This window comes from Mauremys reevesii, linkage group 3, assembly GCF_016161935.1.
Source record: "Mauremys reevesii isolate NIE-2019 linkage group 3, ASM1616193v1, whole genome shotgun sequence".
Lineage (NCBI taxonomy): Eukaryota > Metazoa > Chordata > Testudines > Geoemydidae > Mauremys > Mauremys reevesii.
In genome coordinates, this window is record NC_052625.1 from 109,878,742 (window position 1) to 109,898,610 (window position 19,869).

Consider the following 19,869-nt stretch of genomic DNA (forward strand, 5'->3'; position numbering starts at 1 on the left):
GGGATGTGTAGTGATGGAGACTGTTATGTATAGAACCCCCTGATTTTTTTGTTGCAGAAGTTGGAAGGTACAGAGTGAGTGAGGCAGGAGATTGCAGGAAGATCTCTGGGTTAAGACAGCTGAATGTTGCTCTGGAGAACTAGATTCTACTCCTGTCTCCGCCACAGAGTTCTTGTGATGCTGGGCAGGGTTTGAATAGCGTGCAGAAAATAGGGCCTGGGGCCACACATTGAACAATGAGGAAAATACAAAACATTGAAACGCTGCTCATTAAGTGAGCACTATCCATTCAGTGCACTGAATGAGGCAGGGATCCAGTGGGAAAGAGTAGTATGTGATCTTCTAATGAAAGACTGTACCATAATGCACATGCACAAGGGGGACAAACTGAGATTGTGCAGGCAAACTTAATTCTCCATTTCCGAACTTTTGAATGCTCGATTTTGTCACTGTAATAATGTTCTTATAACCCAGTTTTTTGTGTGGATAATAAATATTTACTAAAAAGGGATGAAGATGGAAAGCCTAGAAGTTGCTTGCTACTCCATTAAAATTGTTAATAATTCTCAAATTCACCTAACTTTCCAAGCAACTTAAACATGAAACTGTGTGCTGAACTAACACTGCAGTCAAGGCAAATTTGTCAAAGCAAGAAAATTCAGAGTTAAACTTTCTCAGTGTCCTGCAGCCCCATGTACAGTATGTTGGTATTGCACAACATCGTCCTCTACAGTATCACAGAGTTTCCTGGATTTTATAAAATATTAAATACCAAAACCAATTCTTTACAGATACACTATCCTATTGTAGTAGAAGTGGTGCACAAAATTATTTGTCTACTTAGTTAAGCCATGCTGGGGAGAGAAATATTTTCTCCGTGGTAACTTCATAGAGCATTGTGGAATCCTCAGAGAGATTACATGGTACATACTGTAATACCAAAGGATGAATTAAGGGGTCTGTGAGAGTTTAACTCTAAATTTACTAGAAATGAGCAGCTTTTATTTCACCATTAACATTAGTTTATTGAGTCTGAGATGTGACATTTCCTATTTATTTTAATGTGGCCTTTATGCTATTTAACTTTTACTTGGCTCTAATGTAGCATATATAAGTTTGCAATTATATTATGAGATCAAAAAGTTAATGACTGAAGTCAAGTTCACAGGTACTTCTGATTGTAAAATAGTTCTGAGAAGTAACTAGCATGCATGCTTGCTGGCAAGTTTCGTCCCAGTGTGATTTCAAAGAGTCAAAATGTTAACCTTTGAAAATGAGGATTTTATTATAGAATCATCTATACAGTCTCAACTGTCATTACATTATAAACCCAATCCTGCCCTGGTATATACGACAGAGCAGTCCGTCTGTTCATCACTTCCAGTGTTCAATACGGTCACAAAGCAGCAGTGGATACACTACATTCTGCAGGGCTTGTTCAGCCTGCTTCTCAGCTCCAATACACTGCCTATTGTCTACTGTCTGTGAGTCAGGAAAATAGGGTGTAACCCCAAGCAAAGATAGTACACGATGGTGGAGACTGAGACTGGTGTCAGCACTGGGAGTTCATCAGTCACTTCACTCTGGCCTCAGTTCAGGAAAGCTTTTAAACACATGCTTACGTCCATCCTTACTCAACAAAGCATTTAAGCACACACATAAGTTTAAGCATTGATTAAGTCCCTTTAATGGGGCTTAAGTGTGTGTTTAAGTGCTGAATCAGGGTTCCTGAGAGTAGGAAATACTCCTGACTGTGGTCTGATGTCACCTACTTATATCTATTCATGTAAATTTAACAGATTAGATCAGTGGTCCCCAACCCTTTCGTCTGGCAGGCGCCAGATGAAGGACCGTGGCGGTGGTCGAGCATCCGCCGAAATGCCACTGAATTTCTGCGGCATTTCAGCAGTGACACCTCTCGATAATGTCACTTGTCAGTGGCAAGCGGCGTCATCAAGAGGCATCGCCGCTGAAATGCCATCGAAATTCGGCGGCATTTCGGCGGATGCTCGACCGCCGGCCAGGGCGCGGGCACATTTAGATGCCCCCCTGAGCGTCATGGTGCCCACGGGCACCGCGTTGGGGACCCCTGGATTAGATGGCTTCAACTCACACACCTGGGCATTTTATCAATCCACAGAATTATGGATTTTTCCCCTTCCTCTTCACCCTCCCGACATATCCCCTTGCTGGAGCTGGTTCTCTCTGGCTGCCAAGTCTGCATCCATAGGGAACCTTTGCTCCAGAAGAGGGCTTTAAAATAGGCTCAACGGGGACAGCTGAGCAAAGCCCACAGGTAAGTGGAGAATACGGAGACTTGGGAGATGGTCTCAAGGAGGGAGGGAGCATGGGCTATAATGGCAGAGAGAAAGGAGGGTCAAGGCAAAACTGGGAGGCAAGATCAAATCAGTATCTTAGATGCCTATATACAAATGTGAGAAGTATGGGTAACAAGCAGGAAGAACTGGAAGCGCTAATAAATAAATACAACTATGACATTGTTGGCATCACCAAAACTTGGTGGGATAATACACATGATTGGAATGTTGGTATGGATGGGTACAACTTCCTCAGGAAAGATAGATAGGGGAAAAAAAGGGAGGAGGTGTTGCCTTATACATTAAAAATGTGCACACTTGGACTGAGGTGGAGATGGACATAGGAGACGGAAGTGTTGAGAGTCTCTGGGTTAGGCTAAAAGGGGTAAAAAACAAGGGTGATGTCATGCTAGGAGTCTACTACAGGCAGGGGCGGCTCCAGGCCCCAGCACGCCAAGCACGTGCTTGGGGCGGCATGCCACGGGGGGTGCTCTGCCGGTCGCCGGGAGGGTGGCAGGCAGGGTGCCTTCGGCGGCATGCCTGCGGAGGGTCTGCTGGTCCCGCGGCTTCGGTGGACCTCCCACAGGCGTGCCTGCAGAGAGTCCGTCTGCGGGAGGTCCACTGGAGCCGCGGGACCGGCGAGCGGCAGAGCGCTCCCCGCGGCATGACGCCGTGCTTGGGGTGGTGAAATGTGTAGAGCTGCCCCTGACTACAGGCCATCTAACCAGGTGGAAGAAGTGGATGAGGCTTTTTTTAATCAACTAACAAAATCATCCAAAGCCCAAAATTTGGTCGTGATGGGGGCTTCAACTTTCCAGATATATGTTGGGAAAATAACACAGTGGGGCACAGACCATCCAATAAGTTCTTGGACTGCATTGCAGACAACTTTTTATTTCAGAAGGTTGAAAAAGCTACTGGGGGGAAGCTGTTCTAGATTTGATTTTAACAAATAGGGAGGAACTCGTTGAGAATTTGAAAGTGGAAGGCAGCTCGGGTGAAAGTGATCATGAAATCATAGTGTTCACAATTCTAAGGAAGGCTAGAAGGGAGTACAGCAAAATAGAGACAGTGGATTTCAGGAAGGCGGATTTTGGTAAGCTCAGGGAGCTGATAGGTAAGGTCCCATGGGAGTCAAGACTGAGGGGAAAAACAACTGAGGAGACTTGGCAGTTTTTCTAAGGAACACTATTAAGGGCCCAAAAGCAAGCTATGCCGCTGGGTAGCAAAGAGAGAAAATGTGGCAAAAGACCACCTTGGCTTAACCATGAGATCTTGCATGATCTAAAAAATAAAAAGGAGTCATATAAAAAATGGAAACTAGGACAAATTACAAAGGACGAATATAGGCAAACAACACAGGAATGAAGGGGCAAGATTAGAAAGGCAAAGGCACAAAATGAGCTCAAACTAGCTACAGGAATAAAGGGAAACAAGAAGACTTTTTATCAATACATTAGAAGCAAGAGGAAGACCAAGGACAGAGTAGGCCCACTGCTCAGTGAGGAGGGAGAAACAGTAACAGGAAACTTGGAAATGCAGAGATGCTTAATGACTTCTTTGTTTCGGTCTTCACCGAGAAGTCTGAAGGAATGCCTAACATAGTGAATGCTTATGGGAAGGGAGTAGGTTTAGAAGATATAAAAAAAGAACAAGTTAAAAATCTCTTAGAAAATTTATATGCCTGCAAGTCACCAGGGCCTGTTGAAATGCATCCTAGAATACTCAAGGAGCTAATAGAGGAGGTATCTGAGCCTCTAGCTATTACCTTTGGAAAATCATGGAAGACAGGAGAGATTCCAGAAGACTGAAAAAGGGTAAATATAGTGCTCATCTCCAAAAAGGGAGAAAAAAAAACAACAGCCCAGGAAACTACAGACCAGTTAGTTTAACTTCTGTGCCAGGGAAGGATAGTGGAGCAAGTAATTAAGGAAATCATCTGCAAACACTTGGAAGGTGGTAAGGTGATAGGGAATAGCCAGCATGGATTTGTAAAGAACAAATCATGTCAAACCAATCTGATCGCTTTCTTTGATAGGATAATGAGTCTTGTGGATAAGGGAGAAGCGGTGGATGTGCTATACCTAGACTTAGTAAGGCATTTGATACGGTCTTGCATGATATTCTTGTCAATAAACTAGGCATATACAACTTAGATGGGGCTACTATAAGGTGGGTGCATAGCTGGCTGGATAACCGTACTCAGAGAGTAGTTATTAATGGTTCCCAATCCTGCTGGAAAGGTATAACAAGTGGGGTTCCGCAGGGGTCTGTGATGGGACCGGCTCTGTTGAATATCTTCATCAACGACTTAGATATTAGCATAGAAAGAACGCTTATTAAGTTTGAAGATGATACCAAACTGGGAGGGATTGCAACTGCTTTGGAGGATAGGGTCATAATTCAAAATGATCTGGTCAAGTGGTCTTGACCAGATCTTGGAGAAGTGGTCTGAGGTAAACAGCATAAAGTTTAATAAAGACAAAATGCAAAGTGCTCCACTTGGGAAGGAAAAATCAATTTCACACATACAGAATGGGAAGAGACTGTCTAGGAAGGAGTACAGCAGAAAGTGATCTAGGGGTTATAGTGGACCACAAGCTAAATACGAGTCAACAGTATGATGCTGTGGCAAAAAAAGCAAACATGATTCTGGGATGCATTAACAGGTGTGTTGTGAACTAGACACGAGAAGCCTTCTTCCACTCTACTCTGCGCTGGTCAGGCCTCAGCTGGAGTATTGTGTCCAGTTCTGGGCACTGCATTTCAAGAAAGATGTGGAGAAATTGGGGAGAGTCCAGAGAAGAGCAACAAGAATGATTAAAGGTCTAGAGAACATGACCTATGAAGGAAGGCTGAAAGAACTGAGTTTGTTTAGTTTGGAAAAGAGAAGACTGAGAGGGGACATGATAGCAGTTTTCAGGTATCTAAAAGGGTGTCATAAGGAGGAGGGAGAATACTTGTTCATCTTAGCCTCTAAGGAAGAACAAGAAGCAATGGGCTTAAACTGCAGCAAGGGAGGTTTAGGTTGGACATTAGGAAAAAGTTCCTAACTGTCAGGGTGGTTAAACACTGGAATAAATTGCCTAGGGAGGTTGTGGAATCTCCATCTCTGGAGATATTTAAGAGTAGGTTAGATAAATGTCTATCAGGGATGGTCTAGACAGTATTTGGTCCTGCCATGAGGGCAGGGGACTGGACTCGATGACCTCTCGAGGACCCTTCCAGTCCTAGAGTCTATGAATCTATGATAGATTTAATTGTTTTAAAAACTATAGGGCAACACTGACATTATGACCTTCTCAGGTTGTGGGGTGTTCAGAATGGGTGGTACTTGTCATAGGAACATGTTGCTGCTTTAACAACAATTAGATCCTCTGTATTCAGCTTCCCCTTAAGCCAGGATCCCCCATGACTGCAAATTTGGCAGCCTGGTTTGACCAGCTTTGTGGCATAGATGCTAAACAACAACAACAAAAAACATATGGAAAGAAGTATTTCTCTGATTGTTTCAGCTGGTATATTTGGAAAGTTACCTGCAGCTGCCATTAAAAAAAAATACACACACATACATCCTGAAATAGTGGCAAGGTAGCACCCCAGATAAAATAGCTACAATTCAAACTAAAACATAACAAAACAACACATTGAAAGCTCTGCATTCCCCCCTCCCCTCCCGATAAGCAACTATGTGCACATACTACTCCCTCATTATTGGTCCCACACCTCTAGCTGGTGACTGACAAAGTCTGTACCATGGTCAGAGGGGCTGCATTTCTTCCCTCCTGATAGTGCTTTCCCCTCAATCATTTTGTATGTGACTCTGTGACCCAAGATGGGGAAGTAGATTCATGTTTTACTTTAATACATAGGCACTGAGATTTTAAAAAATGAGTGCCTACATCAGTGTTTCTCAAACTGGGGTCATCGCTTGTGTAGGGAAAGCCCCTAGTGGGCTGGGCCGGTTTGTTTACCTGCCCTGTCCGCAGGCGCGGCCGATCGCAGCTCCCACTGGCCGCGGTTTGCCGCTGCAGGCCAATGGGAGCTGCTGGAAGTGGCCGCAAGTATGTCCCTCAGCCTGTGCTGCTTCCAGCAGCTCCCATTGGCCTGGAGCAGTGAACCGCAGCCAGTGGGAGCCGCGATCGGCCGGACCTGCAGACGGGGCAGGTAAACAAACTGGCCTGGCCCGCCAGGGGCTTTCCCTACACAAGCGGTGACCCCAGTTTGAGAAACACTGGCCTATATGTAGATTCCCAGGTTCATTGCAGCCACCTAAGTAAGTGGTCTGATTTTCAAAAATGAAGAACACCCTTCACCCTCTTGAAGTTCATGGTAGCTGCTGGATGCTCAACACTGGAAACTCAGGCCCTTATTTAGGTGCCTAAATATGGGTTTAGGAATATAACTCTAACCATCCCTTCCTGAAATTCTTGCCCAAGACTTTTCAATACACAGAGTAAAGCCCAGATTTCTTAAATATACAATATGGGTCAACAAAGGTACATTACCAATGCAAAATCCCAATTATTTCTGCTGGTGGTAAATTTTTCAACTAACTGCTTTTTTTTGAAAAAAGTTTTTAAGTTGTCTAAATGATTTGTTTTAAACAAAAAAATCAGTTTTCCTGAGTGAAATGACTTTTTGTTTCAAAATTTAAGCTAATTAGACAAAGACAAGGCTAAAAAAAGAAAAACTAAACATTTTGGAATTATTTAACGAAAAGCTTCAGCTGACCTGAACCTTCATATTATATACACATATCGTTTGGAAACAGCCCTGGGGACATATTACATTCAGTAACAAAGTTAACTTATTCTCAGCCTGCTGTAAGCACCAGGATAACTCAGACATCATGGGACTGATCCAAAGCCTACTGAAGTCAATGGGGAGTTTTCGTTGACTTCTACTGGCTTCTGTGTGCTTTGGATTAGGCACAAAGATGTTTATAGGTACGCTATTATTCTCTTCTCTGCATTAATATGACCAAGATCCAGTTTTGTGTTCTAATGCAAGCAATGTGTACTTTCTTGTCATTCAGGAACCTTTAATACTTTTCAGGCAGCTACTTACAATAATGTTTTGTGGGTTTTTTTTTTCAAAAGCCAACTGGGAAGATAAGATTATTTATATTGAATCAAACAGATACTTTATATTTAGAACCATGGATAAGATAGTTTAGGGCAGCCTCATCAGCTAATGAGCACTTTTGGAGTGAAGTTTAGGATTACTAAAGCAATACAAAAAACCCCTGATACCCCCTGATACTTAAAGCAATACAGCCTTCAGATTTACATTTTATAAATTATAATTGCTAATACTAATACAATCTAATTTTATCTCACTCCTGCTGATATTATATGAGCCTACAAACTAAAAAATGCTACAGTATGTGACCATTGTTAAATATTCTTGCACACAAGAATGGTTGTAGTAAATATGTTTCTTAAGAACACAGCTGATGAGAACTGCAAGTTAAGGTGTTTTCAAAAAAGGTATTATTACTTTTTGGTATTAAAGCCTACTTTATAACTTTCACAAAGTTTAAGAGGTGTCCTCCATGCACTGACATGTTCGTTAGTGAAAGTTACCAATGCTACATTAGTGTGTATCTCATAACGTGATCTTATTATGGCTTTACCTGACCCAGTAAAAGTGTCAAGCGATCCATCTCCAGTTGTGGTGGTGGTGGTTGTTTCACTGCTGTTCATGGGCTCTGTTTTGACTGCAAGAAGAGACACTACACATAGAAGAATAAGTAGACATGAGATTTTACTTCTAAATTTACATCAGAGACCTCATGCCAGTGTCACGAGTGGCAGTCCAGCTAGAACAGACATGCGATTGAAAAGTTTAGAATTTTATGAGAACAGTCTGCTACTGCACTTTCTGAAATGGCCACACATGCATCTATTTATGTCTCTATTTGAAAGACTGCTATAATTATCCAGATTAATTTCTATCTAAATCTAATTGATTCTAGCAATTCCCCAAAACTAGTGGACAGGAAGGAGAGCACATAAAAAAATAGTTATGCTTGAGAACCAATACAATATGTTTTTGTTCTCTTCCAGCAGCATATTGCTTTCACAGTGCAAGCTTTCTGCCACCCCCAAACCAGTGTGTTTTTCTACCTCAAAGCTAACCCACACTGAAATTGGTGACTTATTCTCCCGAAAAGAAAAGAACTATAGGCAGTGCACAAATGATAGCCATGAAAAGCCAGCTTCTAATTAATGTACTAAGAAATAATTATACAACATAGACTTCTGCTTTTATTAGAGGCTAAGCTGCCCTAGGAAAATAAAAAAAAAATAGAGCTGCGCCACAATTATAGTCAGAACACTCGTACAGTTAGGTAGATGTGCATATTTACAGCATATATTAGTTGCCAGTTAATACTGGGGGCCTGATTTTCATTTACGTGAAGGCTCTTTTACACAGCCAGAACAGCATAAAGGGGCTAAGTGCAAATGAAAATCAGGTCTTGTCTGTTTTACTAGACATGTGGTATATCATGCATTTTAATTCTAAGAACAAAAAAGTCTGGAATTTTCAAAGACGCTTAAAGGCTTACACTGGGAAATTTACCAGCAGAACAATAGCGGTATAATTATACCATGTATTGTTCGGCTGATCAATTTCACCATACTGACAAGTCCTAAGTGAATTGGGGAATTAACTCTCTTAAGCCCTTTCAAGATCTCAGCCAAATTCTTTGGTGGCTTTTACCTGAGCAAGCTATGAAGTCTATTATACCTATTTGAAATTACACACACCTGCCTTTGTCCCCCATCCGTAATGGATCTTTCATAGGCAAATGGGTGAGTTGGGTGATTAATACTTAACAGCAACACTACAGAAAATACATGACTGCACATGAAATACGGGTGGAATTTAGGACATTATGTATACATGCAAATTTCAAACAAGGACAGTGGAAATTAACTTTTTGATTATTTATGGCAATTATGTAAATCAGGGTGCCAACAAATGGGCAGCCTGAACAAATGCAATGTAGTTGGTTGGCTTCACTGATTAGCATGGGAGAAATAATTCAAAATAGTTTACTCCTATCAATGGTCCTCATATTCTCCACTGCACACTCCTGGAAAACAGGGTCATGGAGATTGCTCTGCACATGTCAAGGTTAGGGATATCAATTTAAGTGCCCAAAAGAAAGAATTACTTCTTCAGAAGGCCACTGAAATTGTTCCACAGCACCAGAATTTTGAAGAGGAATAAAAAAATAAATAAAAAGATCAACTGCAGCAATGTATTTTTAAACCAGCTCCTATGTTTCACCACATCTCTGTCCTAAAATAATTTCCAAGAGACAGAGGGTTCAAATATAAATGTGGAAATGGCCTGACTTTTCTTTGCATTGATAATAAATAGCATTTGCAATGAGAAAGCAGTTGGAACAAAAAGAGATGTATGCCGAAATTTGGGGAATGTGTTTTTATACTAAATACAATACACATGAGAAATTAAGGAAAGCTTTTCTCCATAAGACAAAGATTGTCCTGCATTGCTGCTAATGAATCCTAGGGCTATCTGCTGCATAAATGACAGCTGTGCTGTCAAAGGGAACACTTTTTACTGACTTGATTGTGAAGAGGCTCAGGCCTTGCACCTCTGTCTCTGCATATATCAGAAAGTATGCAGCTTGCTAATTTGGTCTTCTTTGCAGTCTCTGTTCCCTTTATGACTGCCACAATCTCCTCTTCTTTCTCCATCACGGTAGTCTATGACTACCTCAAAATCTTTAATGTATTTATTCTCACAACACCCCTGCAAAGTAGGGAAGTGTTATTAATCCAGCTCCACAGATGGAAAACTGAGGCCTGGTCTACACTACGGGGGGAGGGGGGGTCGAACTAAGGTACGCGACTTCAGCTACGCGAATAGCGTAGCTGAAGTCGAACTACCTTAGTTCGAATTTCCTACCTGTCCAGACGCCGCGGGATCGAACTGCGCAGCTCCCCCGTTGACTCCGCCACCGCCGTTCGCGGTGGTGGAGTTCCGGAGTCAACGGGAGCGCGTTCGGAGTTTGAACTATCGCGTCTAGATTAGACGCGATAGTTCGAACTCCGAGAAGTCAAACTCTCCGCGTCGATCCAGCGGGTAAGTATGGACCTACCCTGAAGGTACGTCTTCACTACCCACTGTATCGGCGGGTAGCAATCGATTTCTCGGGGATTGATATATCGCGTCTCATCTAGATGCGATATATCGATCCCCGAACGCGCTCCTGTTGACTCCGTAACTCCACCAACCCGAACGGAGGTAGCGGAGTCGACATGGAGAGCCTCGGACATCGATCCCGCACCGTGAGGACGGTAGGTAATTCAATATAAGATACTTCGACTTCAGCTACGTTATTCACGTAGCTGAAGTTGCATATCTTATATCGATTTTCCCCCATAGTGTAGACCTGCCCTGAGACACAGGGATCCTAAGTTCTTTGCCCAAGGTCATACACAGACTCTCTAGTGGAGCAGGGAATTCAACCCACGTCTCCCAAGTCCTAGGTTAATGCCCTAGCCAATGGACCGTCATTCTTCTTGTAGCTAGATTGATAGATATTCAGGAAAGGACTTTAGTATGTGCTTAACTGCTTTACTGAATTGGGGCCTAAATACTGAGCTGAAAAGTATTGTACTGAACTATCCCTACACCTCCAGTCATTGTGATGTGCAGCGCACTTTCCTGGGCACAAATATTCACCAAGTTTTCCTCTCCTAGTCAATCACTCTCCCCCAGCTCTCAAATTAATTTAATTTGATAGAAAACACCAAAGTTAGAATTACATTTTGTCAACAATACACACAGAAAATATATTTTGAGATAGACTAGAGCTTTTTAAAATCAAGGCTATTACATTCAGATTTTATCAGAGTAAGGAAGTCATCTTATGGAGGAGAGTGGTTGGCGCCTTATGCTCCACAGGAAGTGAATAATAATAAGAAGATGTCATCAAGACCTTTTCTTTGCATGGCTAGATTTTTGGAATACTGCCCTTATTTTTCATGTTGCACATAATTAAACCATGAAAAAACAGCATTAAACTAACCAAAAACCAGTTTAACTTTAAAAGAAAAAAAAAAGCAATAGAATTTAAAGTTGAGATCAAAATATAAGCTCACACCATTTAAGCACACACTGTTTTGCTTAGATTTTGTAGTACATATAACAGTGTGTGGCATCATATAATGTTCTGACACTGCTACAATATCTATCCTAGTAAGGGGAGCAGGGTGACTTAAAAATTTGAATTACAGTGCGTAGCCCAAAGAAATTGTGTTGAGCACCAAATGGTCCGAGGTCAACTGCAACCAGTTGGGACGTAGATGGTTGAGGAAAAAAGCATGGGGGTGGATCCTGGGCAGTGGCTGGGGCACTGTCCTTGGGCACATCCTCAAAATGCCCATTTCTGGCTGCCCTGGTCTCTGGAGGGGCCAGGCTGGGCCGAGGAGAGAGCAGATGAAGGGTGGCATCGCTTAAACCCCTTGTCTTTCTCCTTCTCTCTGTACGAGTTGGACCAGAGGACACCCCATGATCTTGATGGAGGCATAGAATGCGGAGGCCGCAATGGCTTTCAGCCTGTTGAGGGGTGTGCAGGCCCAAGGATCGGAGGGTGGCATGGGAGTCATTAATACCATGAAGCCGTGCATTGGTCAGCTCTGAGAAGAGCCCTGCTCCCTCAAACGGGAGATCCTGCAGGGCAGTCTGAAGAGCTGCGCCTCATGACCACCGCAGAGGAGACCACCCTGGCTGCCGAGTCTGTAACGTCTCAGGCCATCTGGAGGGCGCCTCTTGCCACCGCTTTGCTCTCATCCACTAAGATGGCAAACTCCTGGGCTTGGTCCTGTGGAAGGCCCTGCTTGAGCTTGCTGATGGAGTCCCACAAGTTGAAGTTGTACCTGCCTAGCATGGCCTGATGGTTAGACACCCAAAACTGCTGCTGGCTGTTGAATAAATTTTTCTGCCATATAAGTCCAGTCTCTTGGTGTCTATTTTTGGGTTTGCCACTGGCCCGGCCTTGTCTGTCCCTTTCGTTGACGACAGACACTACCAGAGACCCTGCAGGAAGGTGGGTGTACAGATATTCAGATCCCTTTGCCAGGACATAATATTTCTTTTCCTCTTTCTTGGAGGCAGGTGGAAAGGAGGAGCAAGTCTGACCCACAGACTTGGCAATTTTCAGGACCTCTGGGTGGACGGGCAATGCAACCCAGGCTGGGGTGGATGAGAGTATGACATTGAAGAGGTCGTCGGACTACTCTCCTAGCTCCTCGACCTCCAAGTTCAGGTTAGCATCCACCCTTTAGAGCAGTGCCTGATGCTCTTTGAAATCATTGGGGGGACTGCTCGCTTGCGAGGGGCCCGCCACCGCCTCGTCTGGGGATGACGAAGATGACTGTACCGCAGTGGGAGGGGCAGCTTCCCCTTGCCTGTCTGGGGCTGGCTCTTTGTGTGTCAGGGCCCATTGCAACGCTCCTGTGTTGGACTCAGCAGCATGCTCCAATGCTGATGCTGGTGCTGGCTGGGCTGGAGGCAGTTTGTCCGATGCGACCTGAGAAGAATGGTGGGAGTACAGGACAGGCATGATGGGTACGCCCCATAGGCTCCAGTACTGCTACTGGGTGGGCCACTGCCCCTACTGCCATGCTGGCAGGGCCGTTTCGCAGGTTGTCAGCGATTTGGCTCTCCTAGGTGAGGGGCTGAACTCTCCCTCCAGCTCGGACCACTGTAGATGCTGGAGTCTGTTGTCTGACCCTTGTCAGCAAACAATAAGGAAAGGGCGAGGAACGGTGCCTGCCCAAAGAGCAGTACCGGGGAGTCAGAGACTGGTGGCACGACCAGGAACAATCCCGCACCGAGGGGGATCGATGCTGTTGTGGGAGGGGACTGCCTAGGCAATGGGGATCTGTACTGTGGTGATCTCTGGCGGGAGGGCCCGGCGGTATTGCAGGTACAGGGATCGGCGTCATGACTCGGGCGTCCCGTGCCTCGTAGGTGGTGACCTTGGTGTTAGAGACCTGAGTCTTCTACCCACAGACTGAGGCTGAGGCGCCGGGATCCTAGGCCGTGGTGATGGGGATCGATGCCTGTGGTTCGGGGATGCTCCATTGCTCTAGTGGGAGGTCCCAGAACCGGCTTGCCCTTAGAGGTCTGGGCCTTAACTTGGTCCATCAACTGGTTTGACGTCTGTGGTGCTGGCTGGCCTACTTGGTCCTTGGCTGCCGGGGCCACCTCAGGCACAGGAGGCCCTACTAGGGGACAGGATCCCCTGCCGCTCCCGGGAGTCAGATGCCTGGCTGGGTACCCCTGTGTAGCTCCAGGGCAGGTAGGGTGACCAGATGTCCTGATTTTATAGGGACAGTCTCGATTTTGGGGTCTTTTTCTTATATAGGGTCCTATTACCCCCCACTCCCTGTCCAGATTTTTCACATTTGCTGTCTGGTCACCCTAAGGGCAGGCATGTAGCTTAACACAGGTACTTTGCCTGACTCCCCCTGTCCTGCAGTGCCGACAGGTCCTTGGGCTTCAGCCACTTCTTAGGCCCCACCAAAGGGGAACGATGCCGGGCAGGTTTCAGTGCCAGCATTGCACTGCGCACCAACACCAAAGTGTGAGACGTGGCGTCCGACCGGAAGGGCTCCAAGGCAGGAGGAAGCGCAGACTCCATGAGGATGGCCCTCAAACAGATATCCCGCTCCTTTTGAGTTCAAGGGCGAAAGTTTTTGCAGATCCTGCACTTGTCTTTTCTGTGTGATTCCCCCAAACAGCTATCATGGGGGTCAGTAATGGGCATCAGCTGGGTACACGAACATGGCTTGAAGCCTGGGGAACAGGACATGCCCCGCTCTGTGGCGAAGTCCCAGCTGGGACTCTAACTACTAAAACTATTATCTAATACTTAACTTAATGATCAAACTAAATACCTAAGAACTAACTATAAAGGAGACAGAACAATGGGCTGAAAGAACCGCTAATGCTCTTGCAATGGAAGACAAGGTGCTCTGACCAACCGTCACAGGTGGTAAGAAGAAACTTGGAGGGTGCAGCGTCGTTGGTGCCTGATATACTGATGCATGAGTGCAGCACTCAAGGAGGTGACACAGCTGACCCTACGGATACCACTAAGGCAAAAGTCTCCAACAACTGTGTACATGTGTACGTACACACCTAAAATGGAATCGACATGAGCAAGCACTCCAAGAAGAACTAATGACCTGCAAAGTTTAATTTTTTAACAACTAAGCTATATTTTAAGGACTGAGAATGCAAAATGGTATAATCAGATGGGCAGCAGATTCTACTACTGTTCTCCTTCCCTATACAGTAGAACTTCAGAGTTACGAATTGACTGGTCAACCACCCACCTCATTTGGAACTGGAAGTATGTAAGTAGGGAGCGGAGAGGGGAAAAAAAGCAATTACTCCATAGTACAGTACTGTGTTGAACGTAAACGACTAAAAAAATAAAGGGAAAGTTTAAAAAAAGATATCAATGTAAAGAAACTGTTTCTGTGCTTGTTTCATTTAAATTAAGATGGTTAAAAGGCAGCATTTTTCTTCTGCATAGAGTAAAGCTGTATTAAGTCAATGTTCAGTTGTAAACTTTTGAAAGAACAATCATACATTTTGTTCAGAGTGATGAACAACCTCCATTCTGGAGGTGTTTGTAACTCTGAGGTTCTACTGCACTTGAAAGTGACCATAGATCAGGGAGAGGAGAGGCCAACGAGAACAGGTGAGTATGGATCCTTTAAAGGGTCAGTTCAGAGAGATGTCCAAGACAGTTAATCAGATGTCTGATGCTCTCCTTTCACTTAACATCCAAGCCCTAGGACTTTCCGAGAAAACCTTAAATTGCTGTGATAATGGAAAGAAGTAGCTGACAGGCAGTGAGGATGTCAGTGAGGATGTCAAAGACCAATGGAAGATGACAGGCTACACAAAGTATCTCCCGAAACCAGCAGTAGGGGGTTGGAAAAAAGTCAGGATAGCCAAGCAGCCTTTCCAGCTGTGGGAGTTAGGGTGGGATGCTATACACTGACTGCAATGGGAGAAGCAGCCTGTGACTCCAGTGCAAGACATCTCACTACAGAGTCCAGGAGCAACCAAGGAAGGGTACATGCTGGGCTGGGTTATCATTAGCTGGGACCTGATCGAGTGCTAACTGGGATGGCAGAGAAAGACAGTTACAGAACATTTGAGGTTGACGGGAGTGAGGAAAACACATGAAGGAAATAGACCAAGAGCAGCCATGCACATCCGATGTCATAACTCAATAGATGTGGCATATACTCTATCACACACAGTTTGCCAAGCAAATACTATGCAACCACAGATGCAGCAAGCCAATGGGAACACCACAAAGAGAGGCCCCACCAAGAAACAAAGATCTAAAAGGCATAGGACTAGTGATCCAACTGCCCTCTGAGAGAGTGGGATTCAAAGGAGAACCCTATGTACTAGGCTGAGCACCTCCCAGGATAGCATGTACCTGCCCACTGGATTTCCCCCTTGCTGCTTAGTTAGGAATTAAGCTGTATGTGGCAATGTACTTTTTCCTTCACCTGTACCTACTAAAATAACAGATTAGAATAGAGGAGATATTCCATAATTGGATTAACGTATTATTGTTGCACATAGCTGTCTAGCCCCCATAGTAAGCCATTTATTGTGGCACAGCACTTCCTCTGTGGAACGCATATAAGATATTTTTGTAATACCTTAAAGTGGCTGACTTGTATATACAACGTCATTTCAAACTCCTTTTTTTAAAAAGTCAACTTTCTGAAACCTTATTAACTTTGGTCCCAAACTGCAAAGTTAAGCATGTGTGTCATATTCTGCAAGATGGAGCCATTCAGAATAATAGATTATGGTTGGAATTTGTGTGTGTACTAAGAACAATTCTACACATTATCTTAAGATATTTAAATTATACAATACAAAAATGGGTTTCATTACTTAAAGTGGATACCATACGGGACCGTATTTTCAGTGGGCCTCAACACTGACCTCCAAAACTGTACATGCAGGATTTTGCATTTCCAAACCCTATATCTGCAAAGAACTCTGAGTGACCAACACATGAAAATCCAACTTCATAAAAGGGTTTGACAATTTGGCTCAGCCAAACTTCCAAAATCAGCCTCTAAGGGTATGTCTTCATTACAGAGTTAAATCAGGTGATCACAGGGACGCCACTTGTCCGGTTTTATACAGGACGGTCCTCTTTTTGAGAGATTTGTCCCGTCTGGTAGTGGGACAAAAACAGAAGTGGTTTTCTGCATTATTGGACAGAAGTTACCATTTTGAACAGCATGTTGCTCCGCCCCTGCTGGCATGACCGCATGTGCAGCTGGTGTGGGGTGGGTGCTCTTGAAAACGGAATGCACCATGCATACAAGATCACCCTGGTTGGGTCATCTGATCCCACTGAAGGGTACCTAAAGAAACTGCACTGTCTATGCAAGAAACTCCCTGAAGAAGCACAGGAACAAATCTACACAGATACACCCATACAGCCCCAACCAGGGGTATTCTATCTGCTACCCAAGATCCATAAACCTGGGAATCTTGGACACCTCATCATCTCAGGCACTGGCACCCTGACAGCAGGATTGTCTGGCTATGTGGACTAAGGCCATATGCTACCAGCACTCCCAGCTATCTTCAAGACAACACTGACTTCCTGAGGAAACTACAATCCATTGGTGATCATACAGAAAACACCATCCTAGCCACTATGGATGTAGAAGCTCTCTACACCAACATTTGACACAAAGATGGACTACAAGCCATCAGGAACAGTATCCCCAGTAATATTACGGCAGACCTGGTGGCTGAGCTTTGTGACTTTGTCCTCACCGACAACCATTTCAGATTTGGGGATGATTTATACCTTTAAGTCAGCAGCACTGCTATAGGTACCCGCATGGCCCCACAGTATGCCAACATTTTTATGGCTGACTTAGAACAATGCTTCCTCAGCTCTCGTCCACTAGTACCCCTACTCTACTTGTGCTACACTGATGACATCTTCATCATCTGGACCCCTGGGAAGGAGGCCCTTGAGGAATTCCACCAGGATTTAAACAATTTCCACCCCACCATCAACCTCAGCCTGGCCCAGTCCATACAAGAGATTCACTTCCTGGACACTACAGTGCAAATAAGCAATGGTCACATAAACACCACCCTAGACCGGAAACCTACTGACCGTTATTCTTACCTACATGCCACCAGCTTTCATCCAGACCACATCACACGATCCATTGTCTACAGCCAAGCTCTAAGATACAACCGCATTTGCTCCAATCCCTCAGACAGAGATAAACACCTACAGGATCTCTATCAAGCATTCTTAAAACTACAATACACACCTGAGGAAGTGAAGAATCAGATTGATAGAGCCAGAAGGGCACCCAGAAGTCACACCTACTCCAGGACAGGCCCAACAAAGAAAGTAACAGAATGCCACTAGCCATCACCTACAGCCTCCAACTAAAACCTCTCCAGCACATCATCAAGGATCTACAACCTATCCTGGAAGACGATCCCTCACTCTCACGGACCTTGGGAGACAGGCCAGTCCTCACTTACAGACAGCCCCTGAACCTGAAGCAAATACTCACCAGCAACAACACACCACACAACAGAAACACTAATCCAGGAACCAATCTCTGCAACAAAGCCCGTTACCAACTCTGTCCGCATATCTATTCAAGGGACACCATCATACAACCTAACCACATCAGCCACACCATCAGGGGCTTGTTCACCTGCACATTTACCAATGCGATATATGCCATCATGTGCCAGCAATGCCCTCTGCCATGTACATTGGCCAAACTGGACAGTCTCTACACAAAAGAATAAATGGACACAAATCAGATATCAAGAATTGTAATATTCAAAAACCAGTAGGAGAGCACTTCAATCTCCCTGGACACTCAATAACAGACTTAAAAGTGGCAATTCTTCAGCAAAAAAAACATTTAAAGATAGACTTCAACAACAAACTGCAGAGCTGGAATTTATTTGCAAACTTGACACCATCAAATTAGGCCTGAATAAAAACTGGAAATGGCTGGGTCACTACAAAAACTAATTTTCCCTCTGTTGATACTCATCTTTTCTTGTTAACTGTTGGGAATGGGCCACATCCACCCTGATTGAATTCGCCTCGTTAGCACTGAGCCTCCACTTGGTAAGACAACTCCCATCTTTTCATGTGCTGTATATTTATACCTGCCTACTGTATTTTTCATTCCATGCATCTGATGAAGTGGGTTATAGCCCACGAAAGCTTATGCCCAAATAAATGTGTTAGTCTCTAAGGGCTTGGCTACACTTGCAAGTTGCAGCGCTGGTAGAGGTTTTCCAGCGCTGCAATTAGTAACTGTCCACACCTGCAAGGCACATCCAGCGCTGCAACTCCCTGGCTGCAGCGCTGGCTGTAGACCTGCCCAGGTTGGGGTGTAGCGATTGCAGCGCTGGTGATCCAGCGCTGCTCATCAAGTGTGGACACACACCAGCGCTTTTATTGGCCTCCAGGGAATAAGGAGATATCCCAGAAAGCTTTTAACTAAATTACTCTCTTTGTTTTGTTATGCAGCCTCTCTTTGTTTTGTTGTGAACTCCGATCGGAGCTCCGTTGAACTGCTTATCTAAAAAACAAACACTGATCACAGCAAACAGGAGCTATCTGTACCTGGCTGTGAACGATCAAATGAGAGGCAGGGAGTGAATGTTTGCTTGACAGAGAAACAGCGTTGGAGGCAGGCTGTTTGCAATTAAGACCAAGGGTTCGTGAACATTTTGTGATTTTTCAATCCAGGAAGCTAAACTGTTGGCTCCAAAAATCCACTCTCTCTCTTTTCCCCGCTCCCTGTCACAGTACACCACAGGGAGTGAGTGAAACAGCGGGGAGTCCGTGTTGGAGGCAGGCTGTTTGCAATTAAGAGTTAAGACTAAGGGCTCGCGAACATTTTGTGATTTTTCAATCCAGGAAACTAACACACAGTGTTGGCTCCAAAAATCCACTCTCTCTCTCTTCCCCGCTCCCTGTCACAGTACACCACCCTCCACCCCCCTCTTTTGAAAAGCACATTGTTGCCACTTGAATGCTGGGATAGCTGCCCATAATGCAGCACTCCCAACAGCGCTGCAAATGTTGCAAATGTGGCCACACACCAGTGCTGGTAGCTGTGAGTGTGGCCACACACCAGCGCTGCTCCTACACAGCTGGATGACCAGCGCTGCAAACTACCAGCGCTGCAAACCGTAAGTGTAGCCAAGCCCTAAGGTGCTACAAGGACTCCTTGTTGTTTTTGCTGATACAGACTAAAACGGTTGGGGCAGAGTCACTCTGGCAGGAATTGCCAGAATGTCCAATATTCCAGGAATGTGAGAATGGCCACTCTAGGTGATTGGCACCTAGGTCTGAGCACCTGCATTAGCCTTACTTGGGTGTGAGCAGCCACACTGCAAAGCCCAACCCACGTTCCTGTGTCCTCGCTGGTGCTGC

General features: G+C 44.8%; 1 protein-coding gene across 17 annotated transcripts in view; it reads right to left on the minus strand.

Annotated features, from left to right (window-relative positions):
* EYA4 (EYA transcriptional coactivator and phosphatase 4) overlaps positions 1-19,869 on the minus strand; it is a 231,140-nt gene that overhangs the window by 57,338 nt on the left and 153,933 nt on the right. For 12 of the 17 annotated variants that reach the window (XM_039531074.1, XM_039531076.1, XM_039531071.1 and 9 more), the window contains one exon: positions 7,957-8,055. The exons of 3 other annotated variants lie outside the window; for them this stretch is intronic. In XM_039531074.1, coding sequence (XP_039387008.1) covers positions 7,957-8,055 — 99 coding nt within the window. The remainder of the gene's footprint in view (positions 1-7,956; positions 8,056-19,869) is intronic. 2 more of the 17 variants (XM_039531073.1, XM_039531068.1) reach the window with 1 other exon arrangement.